Source organism: Hippocampus zosterae, chromosome 2 (assembly GCF_025434085.1).
Source record: "Hippocampus zosterae strain Florida chromosome 2, ASM2543408v3, whole genome shotgun sequence".
Lineage (NCBI taxonomy): Eukaryota > Metazoa > Chordata > Actinopteri > Syngnathiformes > Syngnathidae > Hippocampus > Hippocampus zosterae.
Window position 1 is genome coordinate 40,705,118 of NC_067452.1, and position 21,957 is coordinate 40,727,074.

At 48.6% G+C, this 21,957-nt stretch overlaps 1 protein-coding gene across 1 annotated transcript; it reads left to right on the forward strand.

Moving 5' to 3' along the window:
* The first annotated feature begins 1,032 nt into the window (after positions 1-1,032).
* xdh (xanthine dehydrogenase) lies at positions 1,033-21,285 on the forward strand. Its single transcript, XM_052054239.1, has 36 exons — positions 1,033-1,849; positions 1,995-2,169; positions 2,905-2,962; positions 5,763-5,859; positions 5,969-6,077; positions 6,313-6,439; positions 6,521-6,582; positions 7,326-7,412; positions 7,480-7,560; positions 9,390-9,534; positions 9,622-9,714; positions 9,811-9,962; positions 10,180-10,273; positions 10,813-10,922; positions 11,680-11,864; positions 11,939-12,101; positions 13,465-13,554; positions 13,640-13,809; positions 13,910-14,033; positions 14,092-14,211; positions 14,723-14,819; positions 14,969-15,093; positions 15,161-15,294; positions 15,359-15,446; positions 16,577-16,663; positions 16,739-16,930; positions 17,014-17,159; positions 17,229-17,310; positions 17,816-17,911; positions 17,981-18,184; positions 18,256-18,308; positions 18,386-18,500; positions 19,365-19,430; positions 19,507-19,695; positions 20,517-20,684; positions 20,770-21,285. Exons 1-36 carry the CDS (start codon positions 1,776-1,778, stop codon positions 20,818-20,820), a joined length of 4,209 nt encoding a protein of 1,402 aa, XP_051910199.1. The 5' UTR covers positions 1,033-1,775; the 3' UTR covers positions 20,821-21,285.
* Positions 21,286-21,957: the final 672 nt, after the last annotated feature.

Genomic DNA, 21,957 nt, shown 5'->3' on the forward strand with positions numbered 1-21,957 from the left:
TGACCTTTTGACCCCTTTCCTATGAATTAAACAGTGGAAGGGGGGAAAAAAAAGTGCATTTGGACCATCACATGGTTCATATGCACTTTGCTTTCCATACTGTTCATTTTCGACGCACAATTCCTGCTCATATCTTTACGGTATCAACATCCTTCTACATCAGGCATGTCCAAAGTTCGGCCCGCGGGCCAAATCCGGCCCGCGGTGGAATTTCATCCGGCCCTCGGCCCCCGTCATAAAATCAGTGCCGTCTGGCCCGCAGGTTGGGCGCAATGGAACACGTGTTGCATTGACTGAGGTCTCGTAGACTGGTGAGTGATGTTTCATAGAGTACTGCTTCCCTCTAGTGGCTAAATGAGTAATAGCATTTAGACACTAGAGGGCATCACTCACGAGTTAACAAGACATCACTCCGTGTTTATATTGACTGATATGTCATATTTCAAATTCCTGTTTCAAATGAACCAAAAGAAATTCTTAAGATTGTTGAAATTCAAATAAAAATGGAAATGTGAAACAGACTGGCTTATTAAGATTTGTTGAACAATATTGTTGTTCAATGTAAAGAATGTCAGCCATGGTCGGCCCCCCAACATTTTACCACATAAAATATGGCCCCCTTGGCAAAAAGTTTGGACACCCCTGTTCTACATGACCTACATCCATTCGTGTAGTACGGACAAGATGCGTCTGCCATTAAATCACTTGACTGCTTCAGGGAAAAGGGAAAGTGTATTTTTTTTTCGGCTTGACGTCACTCGTTTTGGGACAAAAACTACAAACAAGCAACGCGGTGTCCTATTTTGCCGACGGTGTGCAAAATGACGTCACGCAAATCGGACTTCTTCTGTGATCGCATTGATGCTGTTTCACTCTTTCATTGTTTCCAGCTTCCCCGAGAGACTAGCAGGTGCATGCTTTTGTGGGACCCTTTATAAATGTGGCGGGAACGCAAAGGGTTCTCAAAAATGTTTGAAGCTCCACTGTGAACACCTTCCGCAATGTCGCCTCAAACTGTGCACATTTATGGCACATCAAGTTGCTGGTAAGTGTCACATCCATTTGAGTACATGTGGGTCACATTTGACCCCGAACAACCCCCGAGTGCAGAATCTTTGTTGCTGCTTTCGCAAAGAATGACATTTTAAACGACTTTTGTGTTGGTGTATTTTGGGTCGTTTGGAGAAACGTCCCGCCATTCTTCCCGCCGCAAAATGTCAAAACTGTGATGTTAAGAATTAACTGTACTTTGACTGGATTCTTTCACTTTCCCCGCCTTGACTATAAACAGATTCACAGTAGAGAGTTGTTTTTGGACCTTTATCTCCACACACGTGGCCAACTGTAAATAATTATACAGTGCCCAAGATCTTCCAGGTGTCAAAGTTCTCCTGCAGCGCTAGATCAGTTTTTCCAAGCGGTGAGACGAATTCCAGGCGACGCTCTTCTTTGTGTGCGAGATCTGCTGGGCCCGTTCAAGAAAAATCATCCTCCCTCATCCCCGGAGCACCCCAAGGCTATGTACTGAGCCTCCTGCTGTATTCCCTCTTCCCCTATTGCAAGGGCAGCTCAGACTCCAAAATTATAATCAAGTTTCCCGATGCTGCAGCTCAGTCACGGCTAAGATCACCCATCCATCACCTTGCGCTTGAACACCCAAAAAACCGAGACGCTCGGAGTGGATTTCTCCACAAGCAGAAGAGGAGCGTGATTCCTCTCATCATCGTTTGGAAATCTTCCATGTAAATCTGCATCAACATCTTCCAGGACCTTTCATGGTCATGCCACCTCAGCACTCCGGTACAGAAAGCCCCCCCCCGCCCCCACTCCCCATCAGACAACTGACAGGGTGAGGAGAACTTTCTTGCCATGTGGGTAATTTTATTAAGATATTTTTGCAATGATACAAAAGCACTTCAGTACGGGCCCTCCCTGTTAATAACCGAGCATGTGACCGATAGAGATGAAACTTGAAACTTGTTGGGTTGTTGCAGGGGGGGGGGGCGGCGCCAGAATCACACGCCCCCTCCTGACGCCCGACGCCGAGAATCAGTGAAGACTCTGGAGGGGACGGAGACGTTTCACAACATGAGAGACCTGGACGGAAACATGACGACGTGTGGCCAGTCCTCGTCCGACGAGCTCGTCTTCTTCGTGAATGGGAAAAAGGTAAACAATGTCATTTGTTTAACTTGAATGAATATTGACAACAGTTTTCTCATATGTAAGATGTCGAGTGTATGCAGTTACATGTTACACATACAGGAACATTTGACAATAACGTTTTATCCTATCCAATCCGATAACTTTGTAGCTAATTTGCATCTGCAAATGACGAGCCGAAAAGTTCAATTAGTATCGAGGCGTATCATGACACGCATCACATCACGCAACAGTCACGCATGTATCACAGATGACATTTCTGTCTCTGAACCCTTTCAGGGACTACAGTGGACCGTTTATCATGCAATCCGGTTACAAGGTGCATGAAAGGGTTCATAAAGTGTATTCGTATGAAAAAGTATGTGCAAAGATGTCAAACTAAATGACATTACTGTCCTCTCACCTCATACGTTACCAAATGTAGTCATCAGTCAATGCTGACACTGAGTTTCTTCAGGTCATTTTTTTTTTAAAGTGCTTGTTTGTAAAGTATTTTATAACTTGTGACGGTTTTAACTCGTGAATGACGAATACCGAAGACAGTAAATGCGACGGTGGTTAAAGAGCAGGCGACAGACAGTGTGATCCGCACGCAGGCCTGCGGCTGTAAATGAATAACTGTTCCCTTTTTTGGGCCGGAACGTCTGCTCAACACAATGTCGCCTTAGATTTCATTTCATCACATGCTAAATGTGTTATTTCAGCTGTGCGAGTTTTTTCTTGTTGTTGTTGTTGTTCCAGGTTGTGGAGACAAATGCAGATCCCGAAATGACCTTGCTCACTTATCTGAGGAGGAAGTGTACGTCTCTCTCACACACACACACACGCACTTAGGATCAGACCAAAAGCATGAGTGCCGATGCGGATTTGGAGCTGGGAGTCGCGGCTTGGAGTTTGAAGCGGATTACGTGGGACAGGAGAAGTGAACTAATCTCTTTTCGTCAATGGACGCTACAGCTTTGTGTTTGCTTTCAAAACTTTGCTTGTAGCAGACGTGTGCACATTTTCAGCATGACGTCTCTGATCCACTGGAGAAAGGACACTTTGATCCTCTCCTCTTTCATCTAGAACTGCTTCAGACAACAAAGTGTATGCAGAAAATTGGTGAAGATTGAACGACTGTCTTTGTCCTATGTGTTGTCTTGTTATTTTTGTTATTTTGACTTCAAAATGGCGCCGCGTGAGTGGCTGCCTTTCCAGCAGCTCCTATATTTTGTTGTTCTACTTCTTCCTTTCATAACTTTGCTGCTGTGAATCGGGAATTTCTCCATTGTGAGACTAATAAAGGTTTTCTTATCTTATCTTATCTTATCAGAAGTACTCACGCTCTATGAGTAGAACAGGTGATTGTGTAAATTTGAGGGGAAAAAAATTGTAGTCGGCTATAATGAAGTTGAACTCAAGTAGTGTATGAATTCGTTGACATTTTTGTTTTCAGCGCGCTATGGCATCCCCAAATTTTGTGATAAGATAAGATAAGATAAGATAAGATATCTTTTATTCGTCCCACACTGGGGAAATTTACAGCCTCCAGCAGCAAGAATGTATGTAGAAAGAAGAAAGGAGGAAGAGAAAAAAAAAACAACAAACATCTTTCAATTAAATACAATATGAACACAAATGGATAAATCGCAGTACTATTTACAATTTTTCTTCACATCATTTAATTATTATTATTATTATGATTGTTATTTTTTATTCATCAGCCTGACAGCAGTCGGTGATGCCATAGATTGGGTTCTCAAATATCAGGACTCACCTGTTGTCTGGCTTTGGTCAAGTGAAATCAATTCACAGTCCAGGGCGGGACAGGACAAAATGGCCGTGCCATGACAACGGACGGATTCTTCTGCTTAATTCAGCCGAGATGCGACAAAGGCGTAGATTACTGTTTCAAAGTCCTCTTTGGAATAAAGAGCCTTTACTTAAGCTAGCTACCTAAGATGAAAAAGCTGTCTTATATAAGTAAGTAAGAAAACCTTTATTAGTCTCGCAATGGAGAAATCCCCGATTCACAGCAGCAAAGTTATGAAAGGAAGAAGTAGAACAACAAAATATAGGAGCTGCTGGAAAGGCAGCCACTCATGCGGCGCCATTTAAACAGTATCACAGCAGCACCGATTCGCCAGTCCGTTTTAAAATCACCGTCCAGTTTTTGAGACTGTTAACTTTTTCGATAAGGCGCTAGCGGACACAAGTCAGCAAGATGGTATGTACAAGGGCCACTGGGACCAAACACCATCACTTCTCTTTTCATTTCATTCAAATTTAGGAAATTCAGTGCTGTCCAGGCCTTTTTTTTCCTTCAGACAGGACAAAATTGGCCTCCATGAGAAAATGTGGTTTTGCTAAGCGGGACGTAGATCTCACCGTCATCCGCAAAGCAGTGGAATGAAACAGCATGTTTTTTTTAATATCAAAGGAGAAGCAGATACAATGAAAACAACAGAGGCCCCAGAATTGAACCCTGTGGAACACCGTATGACAACGGGGCAGTGCGAGGCTCAGAGCATCCAAGGCTAACGCAAAATGTTTTTTCAAGCAAAGAGGATCTAAGCCACTCGAGAGCACGACGACGAATTCCCACCCGGTTCTGCAAACGAGCCAATAGAATACTATGCAACACCGTATCAATCGCTGCAGTTAGACCCAACAAAGCAAAACATACATCGTCTCCAGTGTCATGAGCCAGGAGGATGCTATGAAAAGCTCCTAACGGGGCTGACTCTGAGCTATGCATCATTCTAAAACCTGACCGGCAAACCTCTTTGATGTGAGAGAGTCACAAGTGGAGCCGGATGGTTTCGTCTGACAAACCACTTCTTCCAAAAAAAAAAATAATAATAAATGGCGCCAAATGAAATAGGTCGCTAAGGCTTCAAAAGTCCTTTGCCAATCGGTTTGTCAGGACAGCAGGCATGAATATTAAAATGCCATCGAACACCATGCCAATACTGTGAGAATCGTCGGGGGGCCCGTAGAACATACGAATACAAAGAAGTTTTTTGACTTGGGTTCACCTATACTGAATGCACGCAGACCGTTTCAAATAAACATTGGTTAGCTAACTCATGTTTACTTTATCAAGTCAGCCGCTGAACTTCATCCTCTTTTTAAAAACAAAAAAAAACATTCTCGGTCTTTTACACAATCTTTCCTCCTGGTTCACACTTGTTGTTGTTTTGTGAGTCTTTGGGTGATGCAAATCCACTTAACTTTAAAAATCTGCGATACGGTGAACTGCGATATGGCCAGAGGTGACCGCGTCTGTTTTCAAATGTATTTATCAGAAAAGAAAACAAAAAAGCAGATACTCGAAAAAGCTTTCAATACAATCACTGAGAATAACTCGCCATCCCAGGACACATGTGCGGCGTCACATGACATCTTAATTTGAATGCCGTTCTGCACATTTTAGCATTTCGGCAGAACTAACGTGCCGCTCGTTGGGTCTCACGCAAACCTCTCACGTCACGCCGCTTGACTTCATTGCCAAGCGGAAATCGATCCGTCCTACTCGGACGCGACATGAATCGCTCGTTACCTCGTGACCCTTTTGAGGACTTTGTCGCGCCTGGTTTCGATGTCGTCTCTTTCAGTGGGCCTACCGGGGACCAAGCTGGGTTGCGCCGAAGGTGGCTGCGGCGCATGCACAGTGATGCTGTCCAAATACCAACCTGACACGCAAAAGCTGCTGTATCCTGCCCCGCCCACGCAGTCGTACGTAGCCCAAATGACGTGGGCTGCGGAGCGATTTCAAACTGACAGATTGTGGTGCAGGTAACGAGTCCTTAGCTGCGCTCAGTCATTACGCCGTGAACGCCTGCCTGGCCCCGATCTGCTCCTTGCATCTGTTTGCCGTGACCACTGTGGAAGGAATCGGCAGCGTTGCGAGGCAGCTGCATCCCGTTCAGGTACAAGATCCCATCTAGATCAGTCCGAAATGTAAACCCTCGAAAACCCTCGAAAACCCTCGAAAACCCTCGTAAACCCTCGTAAACCCTACCTTGTTAAACATTTAGAGCACCTTTGTTATGCTACAAAGTACGGATCAAACCGGGAAGCCTTCGTATTGATCAGTAAACAAGAAGTAGCCGCGAGTTTTTGAAGAAGTTGCCGACCCACCCGATTTTTTTGTGTCGTCTTCAGGAGCGGATCGCAAAGGCTCATGGCTCGCAGTGCGGTTTCTGCACCCCGGGTATCGTCATGTCCATGTACAGTCTGCTCAGAAACAACCCCACCCCCAAAATGGCTGACGTGGAAGAGGCTTTCCAAGGTAGGGGATAGACAGGATGGCAAAATCTTGAGCGGGAACAAAACCCGCTGTGGTTCATTTTAACGAGGTACTCATTTTTAGGAAACCTTTGCCGCTGCACTGGATATCGGCCCATCCTGGAGGCCTACAAGACCTTTACTGTGGTGAGAAACTGTCCGATTAGACCCGAGTTTCCCGCTATTTTTTTTAAGCCGAGGCACACGCAAGCGTTGCCTTGAGAAACAAATTAAATTTGTTCCATGATCACGCTCCTAACTCAAAACATCCGCATCTCACATCATCGTTCCCCATTGAAGTGATAGATCAGGGGTGGGCAATTATTTTTTGCATAGGGCCACATGAGAACCAGAAAATATGATGGAGGGCCGGATCAAAAGGGTGAACTAAATTCGACGTAATAGTAATTGGATTTCTTTCTTTAAAAAGCAGTATTTGGCATTTTTTGGCACGTTTTTCAGACTTTAAGAGTACATTATTCCCTCGTATCGAACGGGATTCGCTTGACTTGGCGCTACCGCGGGCTTCCATATCGTCTCCCCCTTCCTCCCTTTGCCCTGCAACTTCAAGTAACTGCGCCACCTGGCGTTGAAATGCCCATCATTACAAGTCCAAATGAAATGAATGCAGTCGTTGACATCCAAACCTTAATTGTGTACCAACGTTCGGCGGGCCGGATTAAAAAGACCAACGGGCCGGATTTGGCCCGCGCGCCGTAGTTTGCCCATGACTGCGATAGATGAACGATTTGGAGTAAATCAATAATTTTCCGCTCAATGAACTGAAATTGGCGCACGTGATGATTTCTCACGGCACAGTGGTTGAAAATCACGGGTTTAGACTTTACCCCACCGTCTGCCAATCACTCGGTTTATGATGTCTCCCGTAGGAAGGCGGATGTTGCGGGGGGAAGGGACGAGAGAACGGCTGCTGTATGACCAACGGGGGAGCCGAGGAGAAGGAGGCGGACGTGGACGTAAGTGCATCCGACTCTGAAGATGGCGCGTTCTTGCGAGGGGAGTGACAGCGCGCTCCGTTTTCAGGCGTGCTCGAGGCTCTTTAACGCTGCTGACTTTGCGCCGCTTGACCCGACGCAGGAGGTCATCTTCCCTCCGGAGCTGATGGTGAGAAGCAAAATAACTAATTCAACTCATTATCTGAAACAAGTTTGGACTTTGGAATGTACTTCAAGGAGGAATTTGCTTTTTTTTTTTTTTCTCCCAAGAATCACTTTTTTGTTATAGCGTATTGGCCCGAATATAAGACGGCCCTGATTATAAGACGAGCCCCTCTTTTTCAAGACTCTAGTTTGAAAAAAGACTTTTTGAACACCAAATTCATTTTTAGACAGAAAATAATGACAGTCCATCTGAAACAAATGATTCTAACAATATATTTGAGAGAAAAAGCACGTCATTTTGCCTCATTCAAATCTTAATATCTGAACATTTAAATATGTAAACTAAAGTGCACTCACATTCGTAAATGAATGGCTTCTGTGGTTAGCACGTCGGCTTCACAGTGCAGAGGTACCGGGTTCGATTCCAGCTCCGGCCTCCCTGTGTGGAGTTTGCATGTTCTCCCCGGGCCTGCGTGGGTTTTCTCCGGGTCCTCCGGTTTCCTCCCACATTCCAAAAAACATGCGTGGCAGGCTGATTGGACGCTCTAAATTGTCCCTAGGTGTGAGTGTGAGTGCGAATGGTTGTTCGTCTCTGTGTGCCCTGCGATTGGCTGGCAAGCGGTTCAGGGTGTCCCCCGCCTACTGCCCGAAGACAGCTGGGATAGGCTCCAGCACCCCCCGCGACCCTAGTGAGGATCAAGCGGCTCGGAAGATGAATGAATGAATGAATGAATGAATGACATCATAATTGACATTTTCTTATAACTTCTCCTCAGCTGCCGGTTAACCCGGCCGATATTCGACCCACTTTTCTCCATTTTCTCCCCATTCATTTTAGAATTATTTTTAAGATCCTCCTCTTTGTTTTCAAATCTCTGAATAATCTCGCGCCACCTTACCTCTCTGAGCTCATACGCCCCTACACCCCTGCCCGGCGCCTCAGGTCTGTGGACCAGTCTTTGCTAGACGTACCAAGAACTAAACTGAGGCTCAGAGGGGATCGAGCCTTTTCTGTTGCTGGTCCATCTCTCTGAAATGACCTCCCACTGAACATTCGGCAAGCCTCCTCGCTGCCCATCTTTAAATCCCTCCTCAAAACTCACTTGTATTCTTTGGCGTTTGACTCAGCATGACTTAGATTTGCTATTGGTTTTACTGCTTGGTGCTTTCTACCGCCTTATTACTTATTACTTATTACTGATTCGTCTTACTGTTTATTGTATATGTTAAATCGCTCCATGTACAGCACTTTGTATGCAGCGATGGCTGTTTGAAAGTGCTCTATAAATACTGTTGACTTGACTTGACTTGACTTGATTTTCTGTTATCTCTACTATTATCTCATTCTCTCTTCTTTCTTACCGCTATTTTTTATTTTTCTTCTTCATGTTACCGCTATTTTTATTTGTATTTTTTTGTGGTAGTGGTTCACTTTGCCCAGGGGAGTCAAGTTCAACATTCATTTCATTGATATCTGGCGCCATCTAGCGTCGTGAATGGGTATAATGTCTAGACCCCGAATATAAGACGACCTCCACTTTTTTTTCAATGCAAAAAAAACACCGTCTTATATTCGGGCCAATATGGTACATTTTAAATGGTCAGTATGCCAAGACTATTTAGTTTGTATTCAAAGTTGTTCCCCGCTGAGTATTCTTCAAAATGTTACTCGAAATTGAAGTACCCAACCCAAAAAAGGGCAACCGGCTGCAGCTCTTCAGCCCACCCAAATCCAATTGTCATAATTTCCCCGGGTCCAGATAATAAACCCGACCGGCTGTTTAAGTCCTGATTCCTTTTTCTTTTATGTGTCTACGCTTTTGCTCCACGTAGTCCCTGAGCAAAAGTCAGAAGCCTCGCTCGCTGCATTTTTGCAGCGACAGGACAATGTGGCTGCAGCCCGCCGACTTGGACGAGTTCCTGAGTCTGAAATGGGAACATCCTGATGCCCGAGTGGTGGTGGGAAACACCGAAGTGGGTACGTGTTCACTCCCGTGCACTCAAACACACGCAGACGCAGTCTCTCAACCACCTGCTCACTGCGCGCGTGCTTTTGTGTGTTTAGGTATAGAAGTAAAGTTCAAGAATATGTTGTATCCGGTCATTCTGGCTCCAGCCTTCATTCCGGAACTCCACAGAGTGACGCACACCGATGAGGGTGACCGCAAAGGCCGATCTTGACTTTCAACTGCCTAAAAATGGAAGAGGGAAAATGGTGGTCATAAAAACCAGACCGTGCGGGTCATGTTTGCAGGTATCGTGTTTGGCGCGGCGTGCACCCTCACGCAAATGGGTGATGTACTGAAACAGGCGGTGGATGAGCTCCCTCTGGACCAGACCCAGTTCTTCCTTGCCATCCTGGAGCAGTTGCGCTGGTTTGCGGGTCAGCAGATACGCAACGTTGCGGTGAGCCCAGGCGGAGGCCAATGCGTGGGCGTTGTACGCGGCCACTTAGGGTGGCAAAGAGGGGCAGAAACGGGGCATAAAATTACCCCCCCCCCCCCCCCCCACAAACCCAACGTGAACTACATTGAAATTGTCATTTACTTTTGAAAGCCAGACGGAATCGTACTAGTGGGATTTTCCGTGTATCTTCTAAAAGGGTGTGTTGGATGCATTTCAGGCTGTCGGTGGGAACATCATGACCGCCAGTCCCATATCAGACCTGAATCCCGTTTTCATGGCAGCCGGCTGCAAAGTCACACTGATGGACAAAGGTAAGACACAAGTGCCAAACGCGCGAGATGAAGCTGAACGCGTCGTCCTTGTTAAAATGACCTCACAGTGCAGAGGTCGTGTTTTCAGTCCTGGCTCCGGTCTCCCTGTGTGGAGTTTGCATGTTCTCCTCAGGCATGCGTGGCTTTTCTCCGGGTACTCCGGTTTCCTCCCACGTTCCAAAAACATGCATGGCAGGCTGATTGAACATTCTTAATTGTCCCGAGGTGGGAGTCTGAGCGCGGATGGTTGTTTGCCCTTGCGATTGGCTGGCAACCGGTTCAGGGTGTCCCCCGCTTACTGCCAGAAGACAGGCTGGGATAGGCTCCAGCACCCCCCCGCCCCCCACCCCCGCGGCCCTTGTGAGGATAAAGCGGATCAGAAAATGGACGGATGGATCTTAGAACAATTACATGTTACCGCTCGTAGAGCAAAACTTTGCGCGGGTTGACGACTGCATGCTTCTTGTACGCCAAGTGACGTGAAGACCACATACTGAAGCCTATCCTGTGACCTATCCACTCCCCTTCCCGCTCATTAGATGGCAGCCGCGTGGTTCCGATGGACGACGGTTTCTTTGTGGGTTACAGGAGGACCGTGCTGCGACCACAAGAAATCTTGCTGTCCATCCAGATTCCCTATAGCAGGAAGGTAGATGCGTCACTCAAGCTAACCGCTCCTCCGTCACTCTGAAACCAAAGCCTTAAAAAAAAACGGACAAATGAGAATGCGGACTTTGTATCGGTCTGTCGCGGTGAAGAAGGAGCTGAGCCAAAAGGCAAAGCTCTCAATTTCCCGGTGGATCTACGTTCCAACCCTCATCTATGGTCACGAGGCTATGGGTCGTGACCGAAAGAACCAGATCCCGGATACAAGCGGCCGGAATTAGTTTTCTCCGCAGGGTGTCCGGACTTTCCCTTAGAGAGTGGGTGAGAAGCTCGGTCACCCGGCAGGGGCTCAGTGTTGAGCTACTTCTCCTCCACGTCGAGAGGAGCCAGATGAAGTGGCTCGGGCATCTGATCGGGCGTCTAGGAGGCATCCGAATCAGATGCCCGAGCCACTTCGCCTCCCTGGTGAGGTGTTCCGGGCGCGTCCCAGGGGATGACCCAGGCAGGACACGCTGGAGAGACTATGTCACCCAGCTGGCCTGGGAACGCCTCGGGAACCGCTAGGAAGAGCTCGAAGAGGTGGCTGGGGAGAGGGAAGTCTGGGTTTCCCTACTAAAGCCGCTATTGAAAAGAGTAACCGGGTATCAATTGGTCACCTAGCAGGGCGATACTCGAACTCACACTGGGGTTCTGTGAAAGTACTCTCGCAAACAAGTACACTTCCACATCATTCCCGTGCTTCCCCCCCCACCCCCCCCTCAAGCATTTGTGTGGCGACCATTTCTGCTCGTCCTCCCTAGAATCAGTTTGTGTCAGCCTTCAAGCAGTCACCTCGCCGAGAGGACGACATCAGCATCGTCACCGCCGCCATGAGCGTGACTTTCGCACCCGGGACGTGCGTCGTGGAGGATGCCCGGCTGAGCTACGGCGGCATGGCGGCGACCACGGTGCTCGCCAAAAATACAGCGGCCAAACTGCTGGGACGGTAAAAAGCGCCCCGCCGCAGAAACAAATAGCGGAAGGAAGAAGGGGAGCGTTCCACCCTGCGATGTCATCCAGATGCTGGGGGGAGGAGCTGCTGGCGGAAGCTTGCTCCTCATTGGCAGAGGAGATGACCTTGGATCCCTCGGCGCCGGGCGGCATGGTGACATACCGGCGAACTCTGACCCTCAGCCTCTTCTACAAGTTCTACCTGACAGTGCTGCAGAAGCTCCGAGGGCAGGTAGCCAACGTTCCGCTTAGCAGACGCACCTCATCTCCGAAATGTCGTTGACAAGTGTCGGAGCTTTACCCGGACAAATTTGAACAAAAGAACTCGACTCGGGGGGGGGGGGAGGTCGTTGGTGCGGTCCGACGCGAATGGATCTCTCAAAACGAACGAGTAGTTGCTCCGTGATCACATTCAAAGTCCCGCCTTGTTCCTCGCCGGCTCTTTTATTGTTTACATATGCAAAATACCGCCCCCGACATTTGCATACCACGCCCCCAGTCCGGCCCCTCGGTCGGCGATGCGATTAGCCTTTGTCGAGTTTTGAACCACAGATACTTGAACACCGTCTCTCCAAATAAACAAGTCGCAGACTTCGCAGATGACAACCGGTCGCCGGCACTGCGACCAGTTCCCAGACCGTCCTTTGATGTTCTGTAACACTTTGTTTCTAAACTAGCCTCCTTCTATCTGTTCACACTCTTGCGCTAATGTGGTTACTGCGGTTTCAAAGATCCCTGCGTCCGGATGGCCCGACACCCTCGCGCAGACATTTGAGGGGTGCTAAATACACAACCCGTCTAGGCGGGCCCAAATGAAATGGAACTATAACCCTTGGGTCCTTCAAATGAAAAAAAACCCCAAGTTACGCATTTTACAATTTTTGTAATGATGTATTTTGTGTTATACAAACATTCTTTTTTTTTTTTTTTCAAACACTCAAAATGTTCAGAGGCATCTGTGCTATCCATACATACGTCTGTCCAAGCGAAAACAAAGCGATTGACGTAAAAATCGCGTGAAATGCATGTATACACATTAGGTTTACGATGCATTCAAAAATATGAATTATAATGGGTCTCTATGGTGCAAAATATGTAAATTGTGAAGATTACAGAATCAAAACCTTTTTTATTATTGCTGCAATGCCTGAGAATTATCCGCCGGTGACGTCATGAAATTTAGGCCATGTTAGAACCCCCCCATACGTTTCAGCTCTCTCGTGTTTTCCGAATGCCTTTGCTTTTGATTCAAAGACATAATTTTACATTCATCGCAAGCGGTGCACTACGAGGGTTAACCACGATATCGTTCTGTTCGTAGATTCCTCTAACGTCAAGAAACCTTCATTGTCTTCTGGCATAAGTGACTGCTAAAACCGCGATGCCAACTATCTTGCTGGGATTTATTAGTTAGGCGTCGCGGCCGCTTCGTCGGACGTCGCCTAAAACGGCTTCAGCCAAATACGACTCAAGTCTGATCCGACTCCAACCGTGTGACTCGAGTCGCTCGCCTCTCATGACGCGTTTCCAAGAAACGGCATCGGTCTGCTCGATCATCTTTCAAAGACTGAACTTGAGCCGGGTCGTCTCTCCAGGGTCTGAACGTGGAAGAGGTCAGATCTGATCTCTTGAGTGCAACGGAGCTTTACCATCACGAGACGCCATCCAGCGTTCAGATCTACCAGGTACCCCCGTGGCATGATTTTTCCCATTGTCCATGAAGCACGTCAAGTTTTAAAAAAAAAAACGAATGACTGCTTTCATCTGCAGGAAGTGCCACAGGCCCCGAATCAAAATGACGTGGTGGGCCATCCCATGATGCACCTCTCCGCCCTGAAGCAGGCGACGGGCGAGGCGGTGTACTGCGACGACATCCCGCTGTTTGAGAACGAGGTCTACTTGGCGCTCGTGACGAGCAGCAAGGCGCACGCTCGCATCCTGTAAGACTCCCTTCATTCACAGAGGCACAGCTGCCCCCCCCCCGACCGTTTTTCCCGATAGTTTTGACAAACCGCCATCCACCTGGGTTTTGCGCCGCAGCTCCGTCGACTCGTCGGGAGCCGAGCGTTCGCCCGGCTTCATTTGCTGCGTCTTCGCCGACGACATTCCCGGCAGCAACGCCAGCGGGGTCAAGCACGATGAGACCGTCCTTGCCGATGGCCGGGTAAGCGTTCGTCTCGCGCTAAGATCCGGCCGTTCGGTTGACACTTCTCACGACGCAGGTCACGTGTGTGGGTCACATCGTTGGCGCCGTCGTGGCTGACACTCAGCTTCATGCCCGGCGAGCCGCCAAAGCCGTCAGGATCCAATATGAGGAGCTGCAGCCTATTGTCACCATACAGGTGAGAGCGCCTGGGACCCGATGGCGCCGATTGTTGTCGTGCGCAGAAACGATCAAGACGCGAGCAAACGTCGTTTTGGCAACTCCTTCTGGTTGACTGGCTGCGTGTCAGACGGAAGATCGTTCAGAACAGGGATGTCACACATCGCAAAACCGCAAAAACTTGCAAGGTGCAATTCATGGAGTATCCGCTAGGGGGACACACTGTTTTGATCAGAGCAAAAGACAACATTTTTTTTTTTAATCAGAGAAAAATACAACAGCAGCCTCAGTCTGTCACCTAGACGGACCAGACACAACAGACGCTATCGAGGACGTGCACACTTTCTTCTTTACACGTTGAAGATGAGTTTGACAGCCCTGGTTCAGAAGCTGCAAAATCGCATCGCCCAACACGCATTATGTCGAATGACAGATTTTAAAAAAATTTTTTATGTCGAATAACAGATTTTTCATTTTTTTTCTGGCCTCTCAAAAACGTTCTTCTGGAAAACTTCTGCTCTGCTTAACAGGAAGCCATTGCCGCCCAGTCCTTCTATCAGCCAATCAGAACACTTCAGAAGGGGGACCTGGAGGCAGGATTCAAACAGGCGGACCACATCCTGGAAGGTGAAATCGCGAGCCCGCAAATTCAAAACGGACTTGATCCGGCTGCTCATATGACCTCATTCAGTACCAGCCGGTTCTAGACCAAGTCTGAAAAGACGTTTAAAAACGTCTTTGGGAGTGAATGAGTTTGCCGCCTGACTATCTGACAGGTGAGATGCACATCGGCGGTCAGGAACATTTCTACCTGGAGACCAACGTGACGGTGGCTGTCCCTCGAGGGGAAGATGACGAAATGGAGCTCTTTACCTCCACTCAGAATCCCTCCGAGGCGCAGGTGAGGGAAAACGACGCTGAGAACCTTTTGAGCGTTTTACCGAATCTTGGATTGTTTTGCGCGGCAGTCTCTGGTGGCCAAGGCTTTGGGCATCCCCGCCAACAGGGTGGTGGTCCGAGTCAAAAGGATGGGCGGAGGTTTCGGCGGGAAAGAGAGTCGGACCACCTTACTGTCCACGGTGGTCTCCGTGGCGGCGCGCAAGTACGTCCGTCGGTCTCTTCTCGCGCCGCCTGGTTGCTTTCACGCCGACACGTTTTTCTGTTAGACTGCGACGACCCGTCAGGTGCATGTTGGACAGAGATGAAGACATGCTGATCACCGGAGGAAGGCACCCTTTCTACGGAAAGTATAAGGTACAAAGGCACCGTTTCAAGGCGGAGCCCATCCCAGCTAACTTCGGGCAGTAGGCTGGGGACACCCTGAACCGGTAGCCAGTCAATCGCACAGCTGACAAAAGGACTAATACATAAAAAGGTGGATGAAAATTAACCCGTTGGGCGACGGCTTAGCTTGTCCGCCTCACAGCGGAGAGGCGCAGGGTTCCATTCCAGGCCTCGGCCTTTTGCGCGTGGCGTTTGCATGTTCTCCCCGTGCCTGCGTGGGTTTTCTCTGGGTATTCCGCTTTCCTCCCACGTTCCAAAAAAACACGCGTGGCGGATTAATTAAACACTCCAAATTGTCCCTCGGTGTGATAGTGAGCGCGAATGGTCGTCTGTCTGTGTGTGTGTGCCCTGCGATTGGCTGGCGACCAGTTCAGGGTGTACCGTGCCTACTGTCCCAAAGACAGCTGGGGCAGGCTCCGGCGACCCGTGGGAGGATGAGGCGGATTTGAAAATGGATGGATGCCTCCCTGTGTGGAGTTTGCATGTTCTCCCCGGGCCTGCGTGGGTTTTCTCCGGGTGCTCCGGTTTCCTCCCACATTCCAAAAACTTGCGTGGCAGGCTGATTGAACACTCTAAATTGTCCCGAGGTGTGAGTGTGAATGGTTGTTCGTTTCTGTGTGCCCTGCGATTGGCTGGCAACCGATTCCCCCGCCTACTGCCCAGAGACGGCTGGGATGGGCTCCAGCACCCCCCGCGACCCTAGTGAGGATCAAGCGGTTAGGAAGATGAATGAATGAATGAATGGATGGATGGATAAAAAGTAGGCCAATAAAAATTATTTGACTGTGTATGTCTACATGTGTTGCTTCATACCCCATTTGCATCAAAGGTCACAACTACAACACGATCGTTCTTAGCTAGCCACCGTCTACGGTGTTTTGCCATTAAGACTTGAAGCTAACGGAGGCTATCTCGTTCTTTGAAATACATGCAGAAGTCACTTTTTGTTTCGTATCAAACATCAAATGGGAGTGACGTGAAAAACATCGACACAGAACAATCGCCTTTGAGCCCCCCCCCCCCCCCCCCCCCCCCACACACACACACGTCTTTTCCACGGCCATCGCTAAAATGAAAGCCCTGAAACTTCCTCCCTCAAGGTGGGCTTTCTGAAGAGCGGGAAGTTGGTGGCCCTGGATGTGTCCTTCTACAGCAACGCGGGAAACTCCCACGACCTCTCTCTGGCAGTGAGTATCCGCCGCCGCGCACGGTTGCGATGACGCATCGACGTCATAACCTCACGGATGCTTTTTGTGGTCAAGGTCATGGAGCGAGCTCTGTTCCACATGGAGAACTCGTACAGCGTTGCAAACGTGCGCGGTCGCGGCTTTTTATGCCGCACCAACCTGCCGTCCAATACGGCCTTCAGAGGCTTCGGAGGTCCCCAAGGCATGATGATTGCCGAGAGCTGGATCGACGACGTGGCTCAGAGCCTGGGCTGGCCGGCCGACAAGGTCTGTCCATTTCCTGTTGAAATACGCCACGCTTGTGGGATAGGCGGTGATGGCGGGACCGTCCGTCTCTTGCTCTCTCGCAGGTTCGACGCCTCAACCTTTATCAGCGAGGTGAAGTAACACCCTTCAACCAGGTCCTGGACCAGTACACTTTGGATCTGTGCTGGGATGAGTGCCTGTCCCGCTCGCGGTACCAGCAGCGGAAAGCTGCCGTCGAGCTTTACAACAGGTGGGAAGGCGTGGGAATGCCACTTTAAAAGTTTTCGCCATTCAAACGAGCGGCGACCTTTCCTACCAGGCAGAACCGATGGACCAAACGAGGCCTCGCCGTTGTACCGACCAAATTCGGCATCAGCTTCACCGCCACTTTTCTGAACCAGGTATGTGCCGCTTGCACGTTCCAACGCCATCTCTGCCGGCCCAAACGAGATCGGACGCGCGGAATTACATTTACAACTTGAAAAAGTGCCAAGAATTGATTTCCAGCAGTCTTTGGTCTTCATTTCATAGCGTTTCACACACACACACACACACACTGAGAAAGAGAGAGAAAGGCGGCCCAATGGTCGAGTATTTACAGCCCAGAGGTGCAGGGTTCAATTCCGGCTCTGGCCTTCCTTTGTGGAGTTTGCATGTTCTCCCCGGGCCTGCGTGGGTTTTCTCCGGGTGCTCCGGTTTCCTCCCACATTCCAAAAACATGCATGGCAGGCTGATTGGACACTCTAAAATTGTCCCCTAGCTGTGAGTGTGAGTGTGGATGGTTGTTGGTCTAAGTGTGCCCTGCGATTGGCTGTCAACCAGTTCAGGGTGTCCCTCGCCTACTGCCCGAAGACAGCTGGGATAGGCTCCAGCAAGTTTTGATTGACATTTGTCTTGCGTGGACAGGCCGGAGCGCTGGTTCACATCTACACGGACGGTTCGGTCCTCCTGACTCACGGCGGGACCGAAATGGGACAGGGACTCCACACCAAGATGGTTCAGGTCGTTCAGAGACAGAGCAACCGCGGTTATGACGGTCATTTGGGTTTTTACAAAATTCGTCCGTTGCAGGTGGCCAGTCGGGTTCTCGGCATTCCTTGCTCAAAGATCCACATATCGGAGACCAGCACCCAAACGGTCCCCAACGCCAGTCCGACTGCTGCTTCAGCGTCCTCGGACCTCAACGGAGCTGCTGTGAGAAATGCCTGCCGGCTCCTCAACGAGCGCCTTGAACCCTACAAGATCAAAAACCCCAAAGGATCATGGGAAGACTGGGTGAGCGTCATTCCGAGCGTGACTCAGCCGAAAACCTTTGCCGCCATTGAGCGGCTGCCTCTGCGTTTCAGGTCAAAGCGGCGTACTTTGACAGAGTCAACCTGAGCGCCAACGGCTTTTACAAGTGGGTCCGTGTTTGAGCCGCGCGCACCGTCGTCGTTCGGACGAGGCCCGTCTCACTGTTTCCCTGTCTTGTGTCAGGACGCCAGAACTGGGATACGACTTTGAAACCAACTCTGGCCGAGTGTTCAACTATTTCAGCTACGGGGTGGCCTGTTCTGAAGTGGAAGTCGACTGCTTGACCGGAGCTCACAAGGTCACAAGGAGAATGCTTCCAAAAAGCAGCAGCGAGGAGCAGGGTGGCTGCTCACGGGGGACGCAAACGGGAGGAACTAACTCAAAAAATTCACTCAAATCAAGTCCAGAAAATAACAAAGTAGCAAACAAACCTAAGACAGAAAACAAAAACATGGCGCACACGACTGCAACAATGACCTGACGCCGACCGGTCGGGCAGGAGGGTGCTTTTAACACAACATGAACGTATAACGCAATGACCAACAGGTGTGACACTGCAGGAGGAGCCCTACAGTGCCAACTGTTGGTCACAAACAGAACCACCTGTTCATATCCTGAGTCAATCTTCCACAAATGTATGCAGAAAACTTGTTGACTAGTTAGGTGCCTTGAAACACAAAATAGAGCCATCCGTCTGCCGATTTATTATTTTTTTTCTTCTTGCTTTGATTCGGTAGCAAACATTTGAGAAACACTGACACTTTTTGTTATTAGCCTCTTATTTCACCAACTGAATGATAAAGCTAAGGACAATTTATCAGTACCCATTCATATTCTTTATCCTCCGCCAAGAACAGTAATAGTAGTAGTGTCATACTACTAGCTACTAGCATACTACTAACCTAGCTGTATGTAGCTAGGAGGAGTTAAAATGTTTCAATGACCAGGACGGTGAACCCCCGCACACGGTTCCGCACCCATGGATTCACCTATTTGCAGGTTTTTTTTGGGTCGATTTTTTTTTTTCATGGCAAACGCATAATGGAGGCTTATTGGGGTTTTTAAAACAGTTTAGGGGGTTTAGAAAAAACAAAAGTATTTGTGAATTTTGGATATTCCTGTTGTCCACTCAGTCTGACATTGTACTTGTGCTTGATTTTAGAACCTGAGCACCACCATTGTAATGGACGTCGGCGTGAGCCTCAATCCCGCGATAGACATCGGACAAGTACGTTAGCGAGTGGACAAATTCAAGATGTTTTGTTCTTTGTGGGCGGCTGCTAATGTTGTCTATTTGTGTCAAGGTGGAGGGGGCGTTCATGCAGGGTCTGGGTCTCTTCACCCTGGAGGAACTTCACTATTCCCCCCAGGGCGTCCTCCTCACCCGCGGCCCGGGTTCTTACAAGATCCCGGCCTTTGGTGACATACCCACCCAGCTGACTGTGTCGTTGCTTCGTGACGCAGCCCACGACAAGGCCATCTTCGCCTCCAAGGTAACTTGTCAACCAGAGGTGAGGCACTCGAGCCAAATGAGTGTCGTTGCCGCGACTCGGCGGTTTTATGTCTTGAAACTTTCTTGGGCAAATCACATTTTCTTCATCGAATGCTAGCATGCTACGCTAGCTGTTTCAATGGTGAAGCCAAGCTAGCTAGCGGGCTTATCTTGACAGCTTAGCTCAGCGGTGGGCAAACTTTTTGGCTCGGGGGCCGCATTGACTTTTAAAATTTGACAGAAGGGCTAGGTCAGGATGAGCTATGGTACATTAAAAAAAAACTGCATTTGTTGACAGTCCATATCAAACATCAACAGAACAAAAGACCGGTAGAAGTAGAGCGATACAGAGATCCTAGGTGGTCGAAAAGATCCCCTCCCCCTCCCCGTGTTCTGCAACTTCAAGTCAATGCGCCACCTGGCGGTGAAATGCCTGTCATTACAAGTCCAATTGAAATGAAAATCATTCACATCGGACCTTAATTGTGGACCAACCTTCGGCGGGCCGGATTAAAAGGACCAATGGGCCGGATTCGGCCCGCGGGCCACAGTTTGCGCACCTCTGGCTTAGCTCATCAATAGCCGGTCAAATATGAACCAAACTTTATCCCTGTTGTTGCATTTAATTGAGAAGACCATAAAGTTCTGTAGACTGTAATCTTGAAAGTAGTCCAACCAATACAGCGAAAAGACGTTGAAAAACGTCTTTGGGAGTGAATGAGTAGAACTGCAAATGATTTGAACTGAAAAGTTCAATGGAGCCGAATTTTTGGTTCGCTTGCCGGGCTACGATGATGAATATGATGTCTTCTCTTGGTCCAGGCTGTGGGTGAGCCTCCTTTGTTCCTGGCTTCATCCGTTTTCTTTGCCATCAAAGACGCCATTAGTGCAGCGCGGGCCGAGTCGGGCATCACCGGCCCCTTCAGGTTGGACAGCCCCGCCTCTGCAGAGCGGATACGAAACGCTTGCAAAGACCGCTTCACCAAATTGGTAAAAACAACAACATGTTTTTTAATCCATCGGCAGCCAGAACGGATTTTCTGGAAATCGGCAACAGTCCATCTTTGTGTGTCAGTGTCCCCCTTCAGACCCCGGGACCTTCCGACCTTGGTCAGTCCAAGTCTGAATCTTTTGGAAAGCTGAACCGCATGCCAGCAGATGGTGGAGAGAATCTTCAGGAACCCCACCAAAATATATTGGGCAGAGGATGGCGACGTGAGCGGACGCTGAAAAGACCTTCCCGTCGCACCACAAGTGATTGCTACGGCACCGTTTTATCGCAGCGCTTTAAAATCACTCGGACTAGAAATGTGCGATCGTCAAATCCTTAATGGCAGGAGCAACTGCGGCTACCGGTCTGCGTAAAAGTGTGACTAAAAGTAATTCCGTGTCACTGTGCAGGTGAACTTTCACCACTACCGTTTTTTTTTGGGGTGGGAGGTCGTCGACATTTGGAATTGTCGCTCGCCCGCACAGTTGTCCAAATAAGAGGCGAACGCGCTTCGAGCCGTTTATTTGTCATTCCTACGTGATGTTTACTCAGAAACTGACACATAAAGCAAACAAGAATTAAACACATTTGCGATCCGCATGCTGAATTTGTGGCAGTCAATTCTTTGAAAAAAAAAACAAACAAACAAGAGAATTACACGTACTGTATCTAAGAGAAAAACGTAGAGTCGCTTAGCCTTTAGCCGCCTAGCTTGATGCTCATGCTAACACATAATGGCCAACGCATATCTAACCCTTTAAGCAACGGATTTTTTTTTTTTCAAAACAAAAACGGTGCAGCAACACAGTGCGGAGGACCCAAGTACATTGACGCAGTGAGCGCAGGAGTCTCAAAAAGTAGTTATTTACAAAAAAAAAGAACAAAAAGGCAACAAGGAATGTGCAATTATGCCAAATGCTACAGGAATGAAGGCAACGACAACAACAAAAAAAATAAAATGTTGCTAAGCAACGCAGGCGTATCCCGCGGCGATTTTGTTCGTAAGGAAGGTCACGCCAGTGGTTCGCTTCCTACGGTTCGCCGCAATAAAGGTCTTTTCGCGATTTTGTGGGGTCGCTATCATGAAGTTTACGTTCTAAAGCTGTTTGTTGTAAGCAAAAATCGGCAAATGGAAAATGGATTCGGTGAAATCCGGAATTTGAAATGTGAACGTTATCGGGGTGAAAACGTAAACTTGGTTTGTTAAAGTGAGGTTTGACTGGATGGTATTTTTCTTCTTACCCCCCACCCACAAAAAAGAACAGATTCCAC

Bases quoted from the DNA above. Each gene is read 5' to 3' on its own strand.
- xdh (XM_052054239.1), top strand. From the start codon at position 1,776: ATGGTCATGCCACCTCAGCACTCCGGTACAGAAAGCCCCCCCCCGCCC. The intron at 14,034-14,091 runs GTAAGCGTTCGT...CTCACGACGCAG, and splicing joins CCGTCCTTGCCGATGGCCGG to GTCACGTGTGTGGGTCACAT. The intron at 14,212-14,722 runs GTGAGAGCGCCT...TCTGCTTAACAG, and splicing joins AGCCTATTGTCACCATACAG to GAAGCCATTGCCGCCCAGTC.